At 51.3% G+C, this 20295-nt stretch overlaps 4 protein-coding genes across 5 annotated transcripts; all 4 read right to left on the bottom strand.

Moving 5' to 3' along the window:
* Positions 1–5367: 5367 nt before the first annotated feature.
* On the bottom strand, positions 5368–6741 carry PV10_00624 (uncharacterized protein). Its single transcript, XM_016364733.1, has 2 exons — positions 6308–6741; positions 5368–6210 (listed from the first exon to the last, which is right to left on the bottom strand). The coding sequence occupies exons 1-2, from the start codon at positions 6475–6477 to the stop codon at positions 5439–5441; spliced, it is 942 nt and encodes a 313-aa protein (XP_016228382.1). The 5' UTR covers positions 6478–6741; the 3' UTR covers positions 5368–5438.
* Positions 6742–6906: 165 nt separating this feature from the next.
* On the bottom strand, positions 6907–8955 carry PV10_00623 (uncharacterized protein; the record flags this gene model as incomplete). The annotated part of the gene is made up of 1 exon (XM_016364732.1): positions 6907–8955. The coding sequence occupies one exon, from the start codon at positions 8953–8955 to the stop codon at positions 7291–7293; it is 1665 nt and encodes a 554-aa protein (XP_016228381.1). The 3' UTR covers positions 6907–7290.
* Positions 8956–9211: 256 nt separating this feature from the next.
* Positions 9212–13066, bottom strand: PV10_00622. Of its 2 annotated transcripts, XM_016364731.1 has the most exons (2): positions 12378–13066; positions 9212–12314 (listed from the first exon to the last, which is right to left on the bottom strand). In XM_016364731.1, the coding sequence occupies exons 1-2, from the start codon at positions 12583–12585 to the stop codon at positions 9511–9513; spliced, it is 3012 nt and encodes a 1003-aa protein (XP_016228380.1). In that variant the 5' UTR covers positions 12586–13066; the 3' UTR covers positions 9212–9510. The 2 variants fall into 2 exon arrangements, with proteins under 2 accessions (XP_016228380.1, XP_016228379.1); XM_016364730.1 differs by having other exon boundaries at positions 9212–13066.
* Positions 13067–18647: 5581 nt separating this feature from the next.
* Positions 18648–19681, bottom strand: PV10_00621 (uncharacterized protein; the record flags this gene model as incomplete). The annotated part of the gene is made up of 1 exon (XM_016364729.1): positions 18648–19681. One exon carries the CDS (start codon positions 19679–19681, stop codon positions 18716–18718), a length of 966 nt encoding a protein of 321 aa, XP_016228378.1. The 3' UTR covers positions 18648–18715.
* Between the last annotated feature and the right edge of the window lie 614 nt (positions 19682–20295).

Raw genomic sequence — 20295 nt, 5'->3', positions numbered from 1 at the left:
ACCCGGCTTATCCAACGGCGCGTTCCACAGAAGGTGTCGAATATGGTGCCAGTCGCGGCCACTGGGCTTTTGGGTTTGGTCGTCGGGCTTGTCCAGGTCAACACATTGGGGAACGCAGCATGTACATCCTCTCAGCACGTCTTTTATGGGCTTTCAGTTTCAGCAAAGCACTTGATTCAGCTGGTCAACCTATCACTCCCGACTCTCTGGACTTTTCCACAGGTGAGATGGCCCGCCAACCGTAAACTGGCCAAAATTGCTGGTTGGGAAGCTGCAAGAACTGGCTAACATCGAGGTCTGAATATAGGCTTCAATTCAAAACCAAATGATTTCCCCGCAAAGATAACTCCACGCAGCGAGAAGCGTACTAAGGTGGTGAAAGAGGCATATGCTAGTCACTGGGGCAAGTGAAGCTAGGGTGATCATGACCCAGGACCTCCCACATTTGCCTTGCATGGAATAGCTTGGACCAGTGATTGCCAACAAGAGTCGTTTTCTGATCAGCGGGAGAGGCAACACTGTCAGCCAGACTATCCTTGGTAGGTAGGGATTACTTCAGTAGCAAGTAGTGTTAGAACTAAAAGACCACCAAATCTGCTAATGGCAACTGTAGAACGATGGACATGGGGAGCATGGACAGACCAGTGAGGCAATCCAAAACGTGGAGAGACATCTAAAACCGAAATATCCGGCTATGTCCAATGGACCATATCCTTTTCAATATGTAGAGGCATAGACTCGGGATGACCGCGGACCACTGAGAATGGAGCATCAAGGAGTCGTGAAAGCCCTGCGATACGAGCAACGGAGATGATGCCAACCACCCGCCCACCTCCTAGCAGATATAATGCACCATTACCCCATGATCCCCGGGCTGGGAAAGTCTATCTCCGGTCTTTGGTGTTATTGATTCCCCGTGTGGCATCTCACACGGAGTTCCGGTTGTTGGGCTCCTTTATGTCGATTGGCCTGCGGTGATCCCAGTTTTTCAGGAGAGGGGGCCCCACTCAACATCATGTCGAGATTTCTCTCCACCAATGGGATGTGGAGGCTCATATACGCATATGATATTGAATAGTAGAACGGGGCTTTCGGACTATGCTCTCCACGTGGAACAGGTCATCGGATCGAGGCACTTGCATGGCCCGGGGTCGAGACCTCTCCAGGACTTAAAGCCGTGACTTGAATCCCCAGATCTGCACCTCGGACTATCGACTCCATCTGTTGAGGCACAATTGCTCTGCAGGCCTATTGTATAGTGTCGAAATGACTAGCACTCACATCGAGACTTCCACGGGTGAGGAAGCCAACGCACACTTCCACGCTAAAACGATTCTCCTCATAGTGGTACGTCCTGGAGATGATAAAATCAGTCATTAAAGAGGACGTTACTAATTGATACAGGCCGTCAACTGCGTCTATGTTGCACAATCACTCAATGTGGTCGCTTCCGGCTCCCTTGGTCTGAGCATCACAGCTGTGGTTGGAGGCAGCTCCAACATGGTCTGGCTGACCTCGGTGCTAACAATTCTCACCGTCGTGCTGAGTCCGCCTGTCAGTCAAGCAGCCGACTACTGGGGAAGAAAATGGTTCATTGTCTTCTTATCGGCCATGGGCTTTGTCGGCTGTATCATCGTTTCACGCGCAGACTCGATCGGAATGGCGATTGGGGGTCTAACAGTGAGCGGCTTCTCATATGGATGTCAGCCTCTGATCCACGCCGTTGTCTCTGAGGTGTTGCCTCGTAAATACCGCTCCTATGCTCAGGCTACAACCAACATGTCTATCGCTCTTGGTGCCATATTGACACTGCTTATCGGCGGGGCCTTGACGAGGAATTACAACGCAGTCGGCTTCCGGACCTTCTACTACATCGTAGCCGCTGTCTATGCTGTCACTACCATAGGTGTCGGGCTGCTCTACAACCCTCCTCCTCGTGAGCTGCAGATCAAGCTCAGTTTTCACGAAAAGATCCGTCGACTAGATTGGATTGGCTTTGTGTTGCTCACGATCGGCTTGGTTCTCTTTTGCCTAGGCCTTTCATGGGCCCAGAACCCCTATCCCTGGTCATCTGCCCATGTGTTGGCGAACTTCCTGATTGGCGTTGCCGTGACAGCGGGCTTGATTGTCTACGAGTGGCGATTCAAGCGCGATGGCATGTTCCATCATGGTCTGTTTCGTGACAGAAACTTTCCCATTGCTTTGCTCTGTGTCTTTTGTGAAGGGATCGCCTTCTTCTGTGCCAACAACTACTTTGCCTTCGAGGTCGCCACCTTTTATACGACAGACTCCTTGATGGTTGGGCTACACTACACTGTCGCATTTTATGCCTTCTTCATCTCTGCGGTTTTCGCCGGATGGTATTGCTGGAAGACCAAATCTCTTCGGCTGCCAACCTGTTTCGCTTTTGTTCTCTTCCTCATCTTCTACATCCTGATGGCAACGGCCAATAAGAACACGCCCGAAGCCAACATCTGGGCATATCCCTTGTTTCTGGGCTCAGGTCTAGGCATAGCTCTGACGGCGCTGATGGTCGCTGCTCAGTTCTCCACGTTGCCAGAGCTCATCGCCATCGCATCTGGCCTGATGATCTCGGTGCGCTCCCTTGGCGGTACTGTTGGCCTCGCTATATACAATGCCATCTTCAACAGTGCCATGTCCCAGCATGTGGCCTCGAACATTGCCGCTGCAACCTTGCCTCTCGGTCTCCCAGAGACATCTCTAGGGGCGCTTATTGGAGCACTCGTGGCCCACAATGCCACTGCACTTGCCGAGATTCCTGGCGCAGACCTCGACATCATTGAGGCAGGCAACGAGGCACTATTAGATGCTTTTACCGTTGCATTCCGCCATGTCTGGATCGCTGCAGGCGCGTTTGCATTATTGGCCGTCATTGGTGAGTACTACTCAAAGCACCGTCCCATGTGTTGCGTTCATCTCAAACTAATCACAATTAGCCTCGATCTTCATGATCGACCCACGGTCTGACTTCAACGCACACATTGATGCACCCGTCGAGATTGACGAGCCTGTTGATGACGATGTAGCAGAGGTGGGGCAGAGTGACAGTGCGAGCAAAACCAAAGTCTAGCAAAGTAGATTAGGTGAAATGAAAGTTGGAGATGAGCAAGGCACAGAAAATATGGGTGGGATCTTGACGTATGTATGGCTGGTCGTACTCTCTTTTCGTGAAGTTGTGAGATGTTCTGTGAGATAAATCGTCGGTTCAATTGACGATTGCCCCCAAAGCTTGAAGGCCAGAGTCTACCGGGAAAACTAATGATATAAGGAATGTCAGCATGACGACTGCCGTCATTTCGAAGGCTTCTACTAAGAATGCTGTGGATGACTGACGAGACGTTTGTATGGTAGCTGCTGGTAATATACAGGATGTACCCTCCTTTCCCATCTCAACACTGGCAACCAAGCAACGATTGCGACTCTAAATCAAGACCTGGTAGTAACGCTCTTCGAATGCCTATCAATTGTCTCCTCCATTGTGACGGCTATCGCTGAGCCACTGTCTCACCCTTTCCTACCCGGCCACCTTGACAAGCCGCCACGGGTCTTCTGACTGTGCACATAATTTTCGTCCAGGTTATCCAAAGCTCTTGCTGTATTGAATCAAAGAAGCTTCAGATCTTTGATTGACTTGTAGACACACGTTTAGGCTGCCAACCTAGTGACCGCCGTTGAACCAGGTCCAAGCACCGCCTCTCTTGACTTTGTGTCCGCCGTTGAACCAAGTCCAAGCACCGCCTCTCTTGACTTTGTGTCCGCCGTTGAACCAAGTCCAAGCACCACCTCTCTTGGTCTTATGTCCGCCGTTGAACCAGGTCCAGGCACCTCCTCTCTTCATTTTGTGTCCACCATTGAACCACGTCCATGCACCGCCCGGAGCAGGAGAGCGTGCTTCGAGATCGAGGCCGTCCAGGGGCTCGGGCTCTGCTTCTCGGGCAACAAGGCCTGTGGCTCCGTCGTCTCGAATGTAAAGCGTGGCTGGCTCGATGATAGGATCTGGGTTGGCGGCTGGGATTGGGTTGGCAACGGGCAGAGCGGAAGCTAGGAAGACCAAGGCCAAGACAAGGAGAAGGGACAAGGAGCGATGCATTGCAATAGCCTGAGATTCTTTCGCTGACTCTAGAAGTGTTGTTGGAGATGTTGATAATTGTTTCTGGGTTTGGAGACTGAAAGATGACTTTTGTATGAGTGCCGATACTCCAAAGGTTTGATTTCAACGATGGATATAGATACGAGAAGGAAACTTGTGATGTATGCCGATGACTGATGAGTTGGTGACAATTGGTAGCAGAATTACTCACGTTCTTATACTTGATAGCTTCGATGAGGTCGCTTTGACAGCTCAACAAGATGGAGAATGACACCATCACTCAAGCGCGCAGGCTTGTCGATAATTGAGCACGTACGCGGTGAGGCAAGGCACGACACGCAGGCTCTATCCAATGGTGTGAGTTGAGGCATGCAGCTGAAACACTTTATGGTCAATAGTTTTGGCTCCTAAGAGGATTTGAGCGTGATGGCCTCTTTCCTGACCCTATCTTTATCATTAATGGGGAGTAGACCCTCGTTCTTGCTTGCCGAGTTTAGGATCCTAGCAGGGCGAGAATGCTCCATGAGCCTGTTGAGGGTGTGAAGGCATGTCTGATCACATAGGTGGACCTCCTTTGTAGTACAGGACTCACGATAGTTGAGTCCCGTGCTGTCGGTACTCCATATACGGGCCGCAGACAAGCGACCTGTTTGGCGGGGTGGCCAAGTAAGGGATTTGATTCGACTGTGAGGCTTCGAAGCAGGACCTGACAGACCGACAGGGTTCGTGTAAGCGCCGTCGCTGAGAGTCGCATAAAACTAGCCACCGCTCGGCACATTTTTATATCATCACGTGATCTGGCATAGGTCGGTGGAAGTATTTGGTAGTCACATGGGTTATTATCTTTACAAAAAAAAAGCAGGGCCGTGATTGGGCCCAGACACGCGGTGGACGTGTCGCTTTGTGCACCTGAGACACCGCTAAGCATCGGACTGCAACTGTGATTGAATTAGAGAGACATGAACGTCACTTTAGGTCAAAAATGTAAGCGCCAGGGGATGGAACAACTTGTTGGCTCATTCACGTGGCGGACGTCAGCTGAGCAAGGCTCGAGGGGCTACGCCTATGCTGTAGGGCCATGCTAAACTGCTCGTGTCATACGGAAATGTCGAGCATTATTGTGCTGGCAAAAGACATGGCATCATTGAGATGGATGCACAGGATAGGGAGGGAAGGGAGGGGGATTTCAAGATGCTATCTGAGACTGCTGGGTGCCATGTTGCAACCTAATGACAAGAGAGACCAACTTTCTCTGTGTCTGCATATTCAATCCCCTATGCTCATTGTTCCAACGTGTTGGCTATCCTCAGCACTACTCCTCAGTCTCTTATTCTTCATCCTCGTCTTCTTGATCATCCAACCCTAGCCGTCGTTGTCTTTCCGCCTCTGCTCTCTTTGCACATCGGATCCTCAACCAGCAGTTCATGATCAAAGCCTGCTCCGTTGTCTTGCCCTGCTCAGCCATTCCAATGACAAACTTGAGACTGCGGTATGTGAAGGACACAGGGATAGGAAGAGGGAGGCCATTCGTGTCGAAGGTTGCTCTGCGCTCGTCGTTCACACCGTCCATGTCCAACACTGCATACCCATGGACTGAAGGCGCAACTCCATTGGTTGCTTCTGGGTCGATGATCAAAACGTCGTCCAAGTCGTTGCGGTATTCGCCATTGCAGCGCAATGTGTAGGTCTGCTTGGTGGTTGGAGACGCATTTACACAGTTGGAAAGACGGACTTGTTCCAGGTCTAGGACATCGTTGTCATAGCGCAGAGGGTCAACAATCATCTGCTGACGGATTTCGTTGAAGCGGTCCTCAGCAGCCTTGTCCATGAGCTCAATCGCAGTAGGGGAGATGACAATGGTGTCTGGATCAGGAGACCGGGCGCAGCCAGACATGTGTTCGTAGGCGATTCTAGGAAACGCCTTCTCTGCCTTGGGTGCCCATGCATTTTGCGGCTTAGGAGAGATGATCTGGGTGGCAATGACCGCAGCCTCACGCTCCGCCTTACTGCTCAAGACAGGGGAATGAATGAGATGGATCACGCGTCGAAGTTCTTGTAGCGCAGCCTCATCATAAGTGGGTCTGCCGTCGCTGCTATGACTTTGGCCAAGTCAGGAGGGCTTCAGATAAACAGTTTTGAAGGAAATGAGCACATCCAAAAAAGGGGAAATATGAGATCGTTCAAGAGAGGACTCACCTGGTGGAATGATGTTTGTCGCAAATCTTGAATGAGACCATCGTCTTGCCGTTGCAGAAGCGTTGTTCATGGCCACGAACACAATCAGGGCACACTTCAAACACATTGGTACTCCAGTGGTACTTGATTGACTCAGCCATGAGATCGTTGAGCTGGATTGTGGTGACCATCTTGCTTTGAATGAGGGGAGGGACAGGAGATTGAAGAAGAAGAAAGAGCCCTGATCGGCGTCTGTAAATTATCTGAGAGATGAACACAAGGGCCGAGTGAGTGATTGAGAGATGAGCTAGGGATGATTGTCTGTTCAAGTGATGAAAACTTGAAAGAGAAGTGGGAGCGGCAGATATTTATATAAGATCGTAGGTAGCGGTGCGAGGAGGAGCGCAAGAGCAGGAACGGCGAAAGTCTGGTACTGTCTGCACAGCTAAATAGGAGGATTGGAGAGATGGAGAGACGGCATGTGCTGCGATCATGAAACCCTTTCTTCACTTGAATGGGTGCCTTCACTTGAAAATGGTGCGAGCGAAGCTCTGAGTGGCTGTATATGCTGCGATTAAGTAACTTTTGTCTATATGAGACAATCGATCTGATCGATGAGTCGCAGAGTGTGACTGGAGAATGGCAAGAGTAGTCATAAATAGGTCTGTCACTGTATTCGCACCGCTGAATCTGAATCTGAATCTGAGTCATGGTATGTGCCGTGTTCATGTAACTGTTTCTTCATTTGACGAGAGATGCGTCTTCGCCTTGATATGAGATCTGGTCGTGAAGCGTGAAAAAACGCACCCACTAAGGCTAGACTAGCCTCCTTGGGTTCATCGCTGTCTGCTACCTCAGAAATGTCCATAGAATTTCCCCCGAAAAGATATGGCAATGTGATCTGGAGGAGGTTAAGGACGGATCATAGCCATGATTGAGCTCGTGTTCGCTTGGCCCTGCACACCAGACGTGGACTGGACCGGTTGGCAACCAAAACGACAACATCAAGATGGCGAAGGAGATGCCTTTTCAACAGAGACCTTGTCGACAGTAAGTCTCTCACTCTTCTTCTGCTCCTGGGGTTTTGTGGAGATGGCATAAGATATCAGTGTTCCGATGATGAGCACCAAACAAACCAGATCAACAACATGAACCGCCCACCAGATCTTGACATTTAAACCACACATACAAATGTCAAAGTCCCATTCGCCTTTTTCGAAATCGAACCAGGCACTAAATAAGCCAGCATTTCCACCGTAATCGCCCATCATGCTGCGAAGCGTGATCTCCCGGACACCGGTATGAGCTTCAGTCAAGTTTGCTGTATGCCAACGCGAGACCTGCCACTGCGTTTTCTGAGCATCATCGCCCTTGTCTTTATCTGAGTCAGGTACTGGCCATACAGTACCATTGGGGACAAAGTGCCAGGTGTCGCAACCTTCATGATCATGGCCATTCAGAATAACTCCCCTTCGACCTGTACCACGTGAAGGAGCATGCAAATTGCCTGACATGCCGAATACAGCTTCTAGGGTGCCTTGACGACTAGCATATTCGCTGAGATGGTTCTGCTCCTTGAGAGATCGAGGGCCATAATTGTCGCCTCCATCGTCGTTGCCCCAATAATCGAAATGGGGGGCATCCACACAGATTCCTGCTTGTTTGTGCAGAGGTAGGTGGGTCAATAAAAGGGTAAAAGAAGTCCGATCTTCCACTGGACGCAGCCTGTGGGAGATCAGGCCATTCAGATAATCATATGTTTGCGTCTGGATATCTTTGACCATGGCCGGGCCATCTAGGACAAGGCTGTTCAAGACAATGAGATGGAGAGAAGGAAGGGGACCAGCTGAGGGTTCAGAGATGTTGTCTTGCTTATACTCTAAGCGAACATCCCAGTTTGCTGTGCCAAACATCTTTTCAAACCGGTTGATACGGGCGTGCGAGATATCTCCGGCATATCCTACGTCGTGATTGCCTGCGATGTTGATGATTTTGGTGGCCCACCGAGGGTCAGACATGGACACGGTAGTTTGTTGTTTGGGATCGTGCGATATGGTAATTTGATCTTCTGCCCGATGGCCATTACTGAAGACGCGGTTCCAATATCGCCATCCTCTCCATTCAAACTCTTCATCCGTCACCCACTGGCTACCAATGAGGTCGCCCAGAACGGTAACATGGGTTGGCCTGGACCACCAATGCAAGGTGCGGTAGATGTGGCCAAGGTAATAATCATTCCCAAAGAGATCCAACTGTTTCCGCAGTGTTTGAAATGCTTCAGGAAGATCTTTGAGCCAGATTTGACGCGCTGTGTCTGCCAGCAAAGGGTACAATGGTTCATCTTGTTTTTGGGTAATGGATACCCAGTGTCGGGTCAGCTTTGCGAGCAGGGCATTCTCAGGGGGTGGGAGTGAGCTGTCTCCTTCGAGCTGAGGGTCTGCTAGGACAAGCAGTCGAAAGGGAACACGGTCGGAGTCTCCAGAAGTGGATGACGAGGAAGGATTCCAATGGGTGCCCAAGGCCTGGGACCAGCCCGTTATGTAGGAGGCATCTTTAGGGGGAAACACACATCCGTGGAAGACGGGGTAGAGATAGAGATAAATTGTCAAGCAAAGAGCAAGAGGAAGACCGCAACTCAGCAGCCGCACTGCCGATGAAAATATGTACATTGAGCCATCAAGGAGAATTAAATTCGCGACAAGGAGACAAATTCCCCATGTTTACAGTAGTAATAAGAGATGGGGACTAAGATGGCACTACGCGCACCTTATGCACAGTACGGATATGCATGAACTATACCTACTAGAGTCTGCCTAATGCACACGAGAAGCAGCAAAGCTTGGCCTAAAGACAGTCTAGAAGACTAAAGGCTTAGGGCTGAAGAATGTGGCCAAGGGGGCCGAGGGCCCTCGGGCTTCTTCTAGGGGCTATGGGACCTGAGAGCACAAGCCCCAGACCTAAATCAACGCTTGCAATTCGGCCCAAGGACCTTTCCTTTAACTAAAATAGTGCCCGAAGAGTAACACTAAACGTGACTAAGTACCTATCGCCAGCATCATAGTCCATTGCATCCAACATGGACCGAATCTTTGTGTACATTTATCTGCTTCGGTTGAAATAGTCTGTATACCATCCCTCTGTGAAGAATCGTCATTACATTATCGGGTCAGAGAAGCAACCGTCTTTATATGTGTGAGATGTGTTTTCCTCGGCCAGTCTTCGCCCTACGATCCAGCTTTCCCTTGTTCGTCTGCCTGCCCGTCCAGTGGACCAATGCTCACTCGAGTTGGGTCCAGCCGCAAATCGATCTTGGAGTCATCAAATTCGAGTCCCTGGATGTTGAGGCCCGTTTCATCTTGTTTGGTGTCCGATTGTTTGATGTCGTCGCCGAGAGGAGGCTTCTCGGTCAACTCAGAGAGCTCTGGCGTCGCTTCGGGCGTCGCCTCGGGCGTTTCAGTGCCTTTCAAGGCCGGTGGTCTTTCCTTTCGAGCTCTTGCCTTGGCTAAGCTGATGGTCTTTTGTCGATTTGTCGTCTCATAACTTGACAGGTCATGCTCGATGGTCGCTTTCATGATCTCGCCCATCCATTTCCGCCCCTGCGTGATGTTGTCTACTTGAAAGTAATATACAGTCGGCCTGGTGAATTGCACAGCACGGGATGAACCTGCCTTGGGTGGCACGAGTTTGAAATAGAACGGAGATCCCCCACTGGAAGAACGTGTCATGTCGGGGGACATGTCAGCAGGAGATCCGTTGACTCCCATAGTCGGTGACAGTGACGTGGAAGCCCCTGTGAGCGTCGCATGCAAAGCAATAATGGGGTCAGAATTGGCCACGAGGACCTTGTGGCCCGAAATATCAATGATGCCACGTTCCTCCGTATCTGTTTCCGCGTAGTAGTACGACAACCGCCGTCCTCGCAGGATGAACAGTCGTGGTTTCCACGTGGCCATCAGTCCCGATGATTTCTTCTTCATCCAGCCGTGGTAGTCACAATGTTGACGCGCTTCAGCAGGGGACAGGTGCAACAGTCCGCGTTTATACGCACTCGTTTGTTGCTTGGTCTTGGGCTTGGTTCGTGTGGGAGCTTTGGTGTGAAGGAGAGGTCCGGCCGCAGCGAGGTGCTCCAGCGTCCCCTTGGACGAGTTATCGGTATTTTCGACTTCGAGACTCCGAGAAGTGACTGAGGGCGTTTGGGAGCCGCTGGGAGACGCGACAGGCGATTCCACCAGGGGATCGGAGATAACTTTGGAAGCATGGGCAGCGTCCTTTTCGTTCCCGGTAACGGCCTCTGACGCGGCTCGCATACCCAGAAACTTTCTAGCCATTTGGGTGGTGGTTGATGCCCTCGGAGGCGGCATGGCTGGCGATGTACCTCCACTTTTGATCCTAGGCGACGAGAGCCCCGAGGTGGTCTCATCTTCAAGATTGGTGACTGTGGGTGACTGCACCATGGGAGACTGTTGTAAACTAAGGCTTTTAGAGCTCGCTGAGCGCACTCTTCCTTTGTACGTTCTGCTATGGTAGGCCTTGGCCGCAGGAGTCAACCCTGGCGTGATCCTGTCCCGGGAAGAGTCGACACTGCTGATACGAGAGTGTCGCGTGGCCGGGAGCTTGGCCGACTCATCCATGAGGGAAGACTGGCGTGAGTGATCGGCACTGTCTGGGCCCTCGCGCCTGCGCAAGTAACTGCGAATCTTGCGATTGTCCACCTCATTGCCACTGAAATAGCCTCGATCCAATTCAATGCCAGAGCCTTCTGGTTCAAGAGGAGATTCAGGGGCCAGGTCGACACTGTGCTGTTTCGTGCCGGTGTGAAGTCGCAGAGAAGGGGTGCTCGTTCCCGGACCGGCAGTCGTGGCATTGCTCAAAGACCAGTCTCGATCAAGGGAGGGAATTTTCTGATGGGCCGGACCTGCTGGGGCGGGAGATAAGTCTGAGGTGATGTTCTTGGCAAAGTCGATAGATGAATGGCGGCGGGAATGAGTCAACTCTCGAACCAGGGCAGCCGAGGGCCGGGAGGAATGATCAGCAGCCATTGACGCCCTGAAAGGAGAGGGAGGGGTGCCAGTTACCACGTTGGCACGAGACAGCGAGTTGGGCGACAAGGGGGCCTCGAGAGGAGATGGGGGTACTGGAGTGGCGTGGTGGGAATATGATGGTGGAGGATGCTGACTCTGTCGGAGGGACAGTCCAGGCTCTTGCATCAAATTGGGGATTTTGGGGAGGATGGTTGTGTTGGAGGGGGCTCTGGTGTGAACAGGAGGCTGATCTTGGTAGGAAGGATTTCGATGGACGCTAGGTTTCCGTGAGTCGGTTGTGCCGCGAACCTCGAGCTGCAAGTCACGAATCTTGTGCCAGGTCTTGAGTCTTCGACCCATCAGACCGAAGTCGTACTCTTTCATGTTGATGAAGGACTGGTCCATTTCTAATAGCACATCGCCGGTGATCTCCTGCTCTTCAAAAATGTCACAGTGCCTGGCATCCACGCCGAGAGACCTCAGATGGTCTGCCGTTTCTCTGGGGTTCCATCGTTTGACGTCTGCCTCTGTGAGGGTGGTGGTGGTGTCCTCGGTGTCGGTCTCGGGGCCGACAATGTAGGCATGGGTGGTGTGATCGAGATGACTGCTGTAATCGCTCTCCGAGTCCTCAGTGTTTAGGCGGGGAGCAGCAGAACTCTGGCGGGGGGTACTCAGATCAGTGATGTGCTCATCGATGACGCTTAGTGTTTCGTTCATGACGGGGGAGTCCTGTCGACCATCGGCATGGGCGAGAGTTTGGCCGATGCTCCGTTGAATTGGTTGAGTGAAAGAGGTTGGGGTGGGGGGAAGCGCAGGGCGGACGTTTGAGGTGGACGTCGGTGAAGAAGTTGCCTGTCGATGGATGGTTTGATCGGTCATGGGTGAAGAGGGTAGAGGACGGTCATTCGCAAGACTTTGGTCTGGACGAGGGGCATATGGAAATGACGGGGACGCCGGATAGGTGGCTCCAACCGGGGTGAAGTTTGGAGGAAGTTTTGCGGTGTAGACTGGTGAGCAGTTAGTGCTGGAGTTGGAGAGTTGACAGAGCAAAGGTGATGGAGAAGAGATACCTCCAGGAAACAAGCCAGTGGTACCGAGACGAAGGTGTCTTCCCAGATACCAGCCATCTCCAAAGCCATCGTCGAGTTCCATGAGCTGAATGCGGTCGGCTTTCCTGAGATTCAACTCATCATCACCTCGAGCGTCGAAATCGTGGATGACGACGAGAATATCACCGGGGGCCAGTTGAGGCCTTTGGTGAGACATTGGTGCAGACATGTTGTCGGAGAATGTGGCACCGATGGCAAGAGCAGAAGTTGTGGCATGAGAAGAGCGTTCTACATGTGGGAAAACGGCGCAAGAGGAGAAGCAGGAATAGTGGAGAGGATCTGCATGATAGTGGCAGGAGGAAAAAATCGAGGCGAGAGTGCGAGGGTAAGAAAGATTTGAGTAGGAGTTGAGGGTGTGACACGGCAGTGGGCGCAGTGGTGATTGTAAAAGAGTTGAGGTGGTGCGAAGTGATCTCAGAGCTATGATGTTGTGTAAGGATGAGGACCTGGGGTGGTAGATGACATGGAATCGGGTTAGGTTGGGATAGAAGGATGGCGGTAGGTGAGGGAGTGCGAGGTGCGAGAAGGCTGTAGATGGTGTGAAGGGGCGTTGGTAAAGATAGAGCGAATATAATGGATGAGTATAAGGTTGGATGGAAGAGAGAGAGAGAGCGAGAGAGGAAGACGCAAGTATCGCCGACCTGACGGCGACAGCAAGAGTGAGGAAGATGAGAACGATACAAATCTGGGACTTTGGAAGGTCAGGTGTAGTACCACTAGTTGCACACACTAACGCGGTTTAGGGAGAGTTCAATCTGCGTGGTAGACTTGTTATTATTTTATATAAGACTGCAGATTAAAAAAGTTAAAAAGGAGAGACCAGCGGCCAAGGTTGGAGAAAGAAAATCACAAGACAAGTAGAAGGACAGTGTTTGGAGAACCAGGAAGAACAGAAGACAGACCATACAATCAACAACCACTCACGGATGGATTGTCCGACGAAAGAAAGACAGAGGGAGAAGACGGAGGGAGAAGACGGAGGGAGAAGACGAAGAGGCAGAGGCAGATTCAGAGGCGAAAATCAGCTGGGGCCTGTAGCCTGTAGTGTGTAGCCCTGGAGTCCGGACCTCAAAGCCAGTCCAGGTGGCTAGTGACCCTCCCTCTCGTGCCTCTCAACGTACCTGCATCTGGCAAGTTCACTTTAGCCTCGACTCTCTACCCCAGGCAATAGTCAAAGCCACTCAGGAACGAGGTGCATCATGGCTGGAAGCCCCCTCGGCACCCCGAGGGACCATCACTCCAGGGCCGAGGGGGCCCATCAGGCCCTGATGATGAAGTATTGGGTGGTTTGGTTGAGGCTTGGGCGCAAACTCTACGGAGTAAGCAATCAAGACTCATCAGGCCTTGGTGGAACTCCAAGAGACTCAAATCCGCTAGCCTGGCTGTCACACCTGTCAATTATTATTGGTGGCCATCTGTGGCGCACCTCGTTCAGTGATAGCAGACCATGGTGCCCTACCACATGTCAAATACTAGGTAGTGTGCTAGTGACTGATGTTAATTCTCAAGGGCTTTGGCCATCTGTTACGTCTTCACATGCTGAGGAACACATAGAATCTGATTTCGGTTTATTTTTAGACCCGGCTTTTAAAATTTATGTAGGAGCTGGGGCTGCAATTACTCGATGTAGACCTCGAGGCTACTTGTATATGATATTCGTACTTAGGTACCCAGGTACCTAGGTGCCTTAGGTAGGTACGTAGGTAAAGGAAGTACCGTGAATAGGGTATCTACACCTACGGAGTACCTCAGTACGGACTAACTTTAGAGAGGGTCTTTGCCACTGGGCCCTAGGATGGACTATAGGCGGGATCATCACCACCAACGGTGTCATGCCCATACGTCACTCACTATACCTACTGGGGAGGCATCATTTATGAACTTCATCATACCTCACACTGGACGATGTTGATATATACACGATGTCATTTTGGATCCATCTCCTGGTAAAACATTACACACTATCCTGAGACAGGTGCTCTCATGCCTTTGCTTAGCAGTAGGTAGAATCATACTAAGCGAGCGCCTGCTCCTGCCACTAACCACGAGCGTGAGCGTGCACGCGCCTTCCTCTCATGCATTTCTTTTTTCTCCGCATTTTGTCCATCAACATCCACCTGCGCCTGCCTCCACCTCAACCTCACCTCACACCTTGTCTGCATCTGCGCTTTCTGCGCTTCACATATTCACAAAAGCGTTTCCATCATGATGTACCATTGTCCTCCAACAAATCTGTGACAAAGTACACAGATTGCAAGACGAGATAAGTTGTTGACACTTCCCCTCAAGGCCTTTATCTGATGTGTACCTGCACCAAATACCTAGTACCTTTCCAATCTACAACAACTTTGTCTATCTCTAAACCTCCCTACACACTCAACCCCTCCTCCTGCTACAAATTTACACAGGAGATATATCACCCTAGAGGAAATCTACGACCTCAGGGCAACACTTAAATACACCTGCAACTCCCGGCCACGGCTATTCGTTCTTCTTGACCCCCCCTCATCCGACTTGTTCATACCAAGTCCAACCTGACTCTCTCGCGAGCCTGTCACAGCAAAGACCGTCCCATTAAGCTCACCACGTACTCACGGCTTTGACATCTTCCAATACTTGACCACGATCCAGTCAACAGAAGCTAACGCATGTCTCACTCTTCTGACTCGCCATGCCTGTCTATTCACTTCAATCTAGCCAGCCTTACGCAACCCCTCCTCCGTTGCGGATCACCCTTGATCCTGATTCAACCCTACGTCGTCTCTCCTGTCTGGCTATATATACATCAGACGACCCTTCCACTCTCTACCCTGGGATATGTCGCAGAGACATCGCCAGCCACCAGTGGCTGACAACCCTATCGCCAATTCCAACTCTACCAGCAGCTACTTTCTTGCTGGCCAGTCACGACCTTGGATGGGCATCTCAAATCATACCATCTCTCGCCCTTTCCCACCACCCAACCTGTCTGCCAGTTCGCGAGCGCCCTCAAGAAATACATCCTCTCCCTTCCAACTGACGCCAATAACAAGGCCGTCTGATGATTCTGCTCCTCTCGCTGAACAGCAGAACCAAACCCTCAACCCACAAAGCCCCCAACAATCTTCCACACAACCAGTACCACACTCATCACATCTGCCCACCTTCACTATCCCAGCTGACCTTGATCCCCTGCCATCCTCTCAAGCCGCAGCTCCTCAACTGGAAGACTCTTCCGATCATCTGCCCGCCGACCCATCCTTTGTGAACACCTTTCCACCTTCGCTCCCAGCGCCCTCATCTAGCCAGACAGATGCCGCTGAAGGTCCAGTGATCTCATCCACCAACACTGCCTTCTGGACTCCCACAGCCAATCCTCCCATGCACATTTCTTCAAACATGGGCCCAGCTCGCCAACCGACTCAGGGACATGTTCCACCAATGACATCCGCTTCTCAAGCCGTGTCGCCCATACCTACAACCCAATTGCCCACCCCCAATAGTTCACCTGTCACGTATCTCGAAACCTCCTACACCAGTGCCCTGGAATCTGCCCTCAACACGTTGAAGCGGGCGGGTATGTGGGGAACCGCACAAGATACTGCATTGGATTCCATGAGAGTCAGACTGCTTCAAGAGGCCTGCAGCCAAGACGACGTCTTCTACCTCACCCTACACTCCATCTACCTGATGAGCACCTGCTCTCAAGACACAGATCAGTCTCTCGCCTTGGATGCGACCCACGAGCAGGGTTTCCTCATTGTCCAGGCTCTCCTCGGCTCCAATCGCCTCTTGTCCCCCCATATCCAACAACTTTTTCTCAACTTCCGTCCCGCACACCTTCTCCGTCATCCCATTCCCTTGCTACCCGACATAAAAGTCTTCCTCGCTCAATTACCTGATTGCTTTTCTCTTCTGAGAGACCAAGCCAAGGCACGCGGCTCACCACCAAGCCCATCCGAGCTAAAATATCGTCTACGAATCACATCCACCGTCCTGGTGAAGGCGGTTTTCCTCTCCATCCTCCGAGACTGGCCATTTGATCTCGAGTGGGAGATCCGAGCCGAGTGGTTGCTCGCATATTGGTCTGATCCCGCCCGTGTGCCTCAGACCCCCACTTCACTCAGCCAGGCGCAGGCCATTTCCTTGGAATTCACGAAACACTACCAGCAAATCCGTATCCAATACCATCATGATAGGAATCGCCCTATCCAGAACCAACCACATCCAGACAACCAATCAGCCCAGATGCCACCTCATCACCCTCAGACCGTACCACAGCCCCGACCACGGTCCCGACCACAGCGAGCCATCGCACCAACTTTACCTCAAACTTCGCCAGCCGCCCAGGTTCTTCAACATCGCCTGACTGGAATCAGTACCACGACAAATTCTCCGGACCCGCGCCCTGCGCGCACTGTTTCTTATGGCCATGCTCGACCCAGCCAACCCCAACCCGCCCACCAATCTCGATTGAATGCCTCTTCTCACATTTACCCTGTGCATGGATCCCAGGAACAGGGTCCTTCTGAGCGTTTCTTCCCTAGCAATGACGCCTTCCGACTGCCAATTTCCTTCCAACCACGTCCTCATGAGACAGCCGCTCATCAAGCGCTCTCCAGCAGCCCCAAATACAATATCACAGAGCTTGATGGTATTTCCACACCCCCAGAACGCTTGTATCGCTATGTCGAGGATATCATAATGCTACCTCAAACCTTCGTCAAGGATACGCCCTTGGTCCGTTGCCAGGTGACCATTCCCCCTCCCCTGCTGTTTACCAAGGTCATGCCTCCAAGGCTCGTCGGTAGCTTTCTCTCGCCCGAGTCCGATGTCATGTGTGGTTCAACCCAGTTTCGACTCAAATGCATGAAGCAAGATCTTAATAGCGCTTCAGATCCGGCCTTCCTGCCCACCTTCTGGCCCGCTTTGATCTCGATCTCCGTCAATGGTACTTTTAACCTCGACATCCGACGAAAGGCCCATCACGGAATTGACCAAAGCATGGATATAACGCACCTACTACAGGATGGTGAAAATGAGATTGTCGTCGGCATCAGCTTTGCTCCTCGAGAAGCCAATCTAACATTTCTCGTCGGAATCGAAGTCATTCGCATCAAGAGCCCCGCATCCGTAGCGGCCATGCCCCAGCATCTCCCCTCAGTCCACGTCAAAGCCTCAATCGCAGCTGCAATCGCAGCAAATGGAGACAGCGATGACGATGATCTTGTTGTGGCCGATACTGGTATCAGCATTTTCCTCCTTGACCCAATCACCTCCCATATGTGTGTCACACCTGTGCGTTCTCGGAAGTGCCAACACCGCGAGTGTTTCGATCTGAATGCATTTCTGCTCAGTCGCACAAGTCGCGTCAAAGGCGGGGCATTGACTGACCCAGTCCAATGGAAATGTCCGATATGCAACCAAGATGCACGTCCCCAAAATCTCATCATCGACGACTTTCTGATCCAAGTTCGCGAAAGCTTGGAGAAACAAGGTCTCTTGGGAACCAGGACGATTTTGGTGAAGGGAAATGGCGACTGGGAAGTCCGAGGGGGCAATGCCTCGGCCGGCAACTCCATCAAGAGCCACGCATCGCGGGTGAAGACTGACGAAATGGAGTCGACATTGCCATTAGATGATAGGAATGTGCCTTCATCTGTAGACGACGGGCCTGAAATCATTACCATCAACGATGATTGAAGAAAGGTGGCCATGAACCATCTGAGCGTTGAGGTTTCTGCTGGAGCAATTGGGAAGGTAATTTGAGGCAATGTCTATCACTAATGGCTATGGACAGATGCATCATCATACTCCTGCACACGCTTCAGATAGTATCGATGCAGTCTGGTCTCAATTTGTAGTGATAATCCTTCTTTGTTTTTGTTGGGGTTCTTCAACATGGTTTTGAACTGGGGAGGCTCTGGTCATGGCCTTAGCTAGATAGCTCACATTGCCCTCCAGATCTAATCTCAAGGTCAATGTGATTGTAGTCTTGCACAATGAGACACAATTTCCAAGACATGACTGCGGCCTGATCTCTAGTTTATCAAGTTTGTCGAGCTTATTATTCTGTGCTAATGTGATATACCTATTCCGCTATGCTTTCTCATGCCTCGCTATGCTTTCTCAGACCTCGCTATGCTTTCTCAGACCTCGCTATGCTTTCTCAGACCTCGCTATGCTTTCTCAGACCTCGCTATGCTAAATACATTCCCCATACTTTATACACTGTGGATCATATACGTGATGCCCTCATATTTTCATCCCATTCTTTATTTCAACCGTCATGATTCTGGTGTACATTTAGGTGTAGAGTCTTAATCCCAGCGCCTTGCCATTTGTTGATTCGTGACTCTGGGTGCCCAACCCATATCAGGTGTAGGAGAAGTCCACGATGTGAAGGGGTCGTCGGGAGTTGGCGGCCCAGAAGGCGTCGATACCATGCCTGAAGCCTGAGAAGACGGTGCTGAAGCTTGATTTCCAGGAGAGTTTGACGGCGTTCTGCGTATACCAAACATCCATTGAAGGCAGGGTGGTATTTTCGAGCGCGGTGTTGGTATGCGTTTAGGTCGGGTTCCGTATGTCCCGAAGGTGTGTTGAAAGAGTGTATCGGTGATGCGTCGGCGTGGACTGATGTATGGGGCCGGCGGCTCTTCCTCCTCCGTCATTTCGGAGTCTTGTTGGTCCTGGACAGGCATGCTTTCATCGTCAGAGGAGAAGGGTGAGCATGAGAAGTCGTCGTCTCGTTCGGCGGCTTCTTTTAGACGTCTCTGTCGTCCGGCTTCGACAACTTGTTCGACGTGGTCCAACATCTCCAGGTTGAGTAATTCGGCCGTCGTTTCGGCAACAGCGCACGATTGTGTGGGACTCAAGGGGATGTCGTCGGGAGAAACAAGTTTTGGTCTGGGGTTCCAGTCAATGGAGTCGAAACTCGTCGTTGGTGGAAACCCTGCCTCCCAGTACTCAATCACCTCTGATTCTTTATCTAGATGAGCGATGGACAGCGGGTTGTTGTGATAAAAGTCCGACTCGTTTTTATATTCGGGGTTGTTCTTGTCGAAGGTCACAATCCAAGCCTTAAAGCACTCGGTGCAGAGGACATCGGCCTCGCGATATTCCAATTCCTCCCAGCAGAGAGGACGTTCCATCTTGTTGATGCCCTTGTCCCATGGGTAGACAGTCTTGCCGGAGAAGCGGTGGCAGGGTTTGACTTCGATCTTGGGAAGCGATCCACATATATGTGGATCGCACAGTAGGAAAGACCAGTCGAGGAGTCGGCACATGCTGTCTGTTGTCTGTTGTTCTTCGGTGTATGTGTGTGTAAATATGATGAGAATGACGACGAAGAGAAAGAGCGCACGCTAAAAGCACTGAAAAGATGTCGAGACGTTGCACTACGCAGCTTTCTGTGACAGCGAGAGGGGAGAAGAGTGACTCGAGACAGAAGGGATATATGATCATTCAAACGGGGCTCTATGGATATCAAGTCAAATACGCTCAGTGAGGACCTACCGGGTGGGTTGTGGGGGGGGGACTTCCTTTGTCTGGCCATTGAGGATACATGGCTATGTGACTGGCTGTGCGGCATATAATAGGATTCGAACAATGGTAAAGTCTGATTGTAGGAACCATAGGAGAAGAATGCGATGGATAATGGGGACATAGGTTAGGATTTATGTCTTTGTGAAAACCGAAGGCCTTTGACTTTGTTTGACCAATGAGGCAGGTTGTGGGGTCATCCATTCTTTAGTGAAAGAATGATGGAGCCCTTGAGGGTGAGGGATCGTGGAGGGGGTGGAGAGGGAACGTGTTGACATGACGCCTGTCACTCAGGACTTGGTGGTGACTGGTCCAGGCTTTGTGCGCTTGTTTGTTTTTACCATAGTAGTGCTTGCGT

This window comes from Exophiala mesophila (assembly GCF_000836275.1).
Source record: "Exophiala mesophila strain CBS 40295 unplaced genomic scaffold supercont1.1, whole genome shotgun sequence".
NCBI lineage: Eukaryota > Fungi > Ascomycota > Eurotiomycetes > Chaetothyriales > Herpotrichiellaceae > Exophiala > Exophiala mesophila.
Note: the sequence above shows the minus strand (reverse complement) of the source record. Positions and strands in the feature narration are given on the sequence as shown.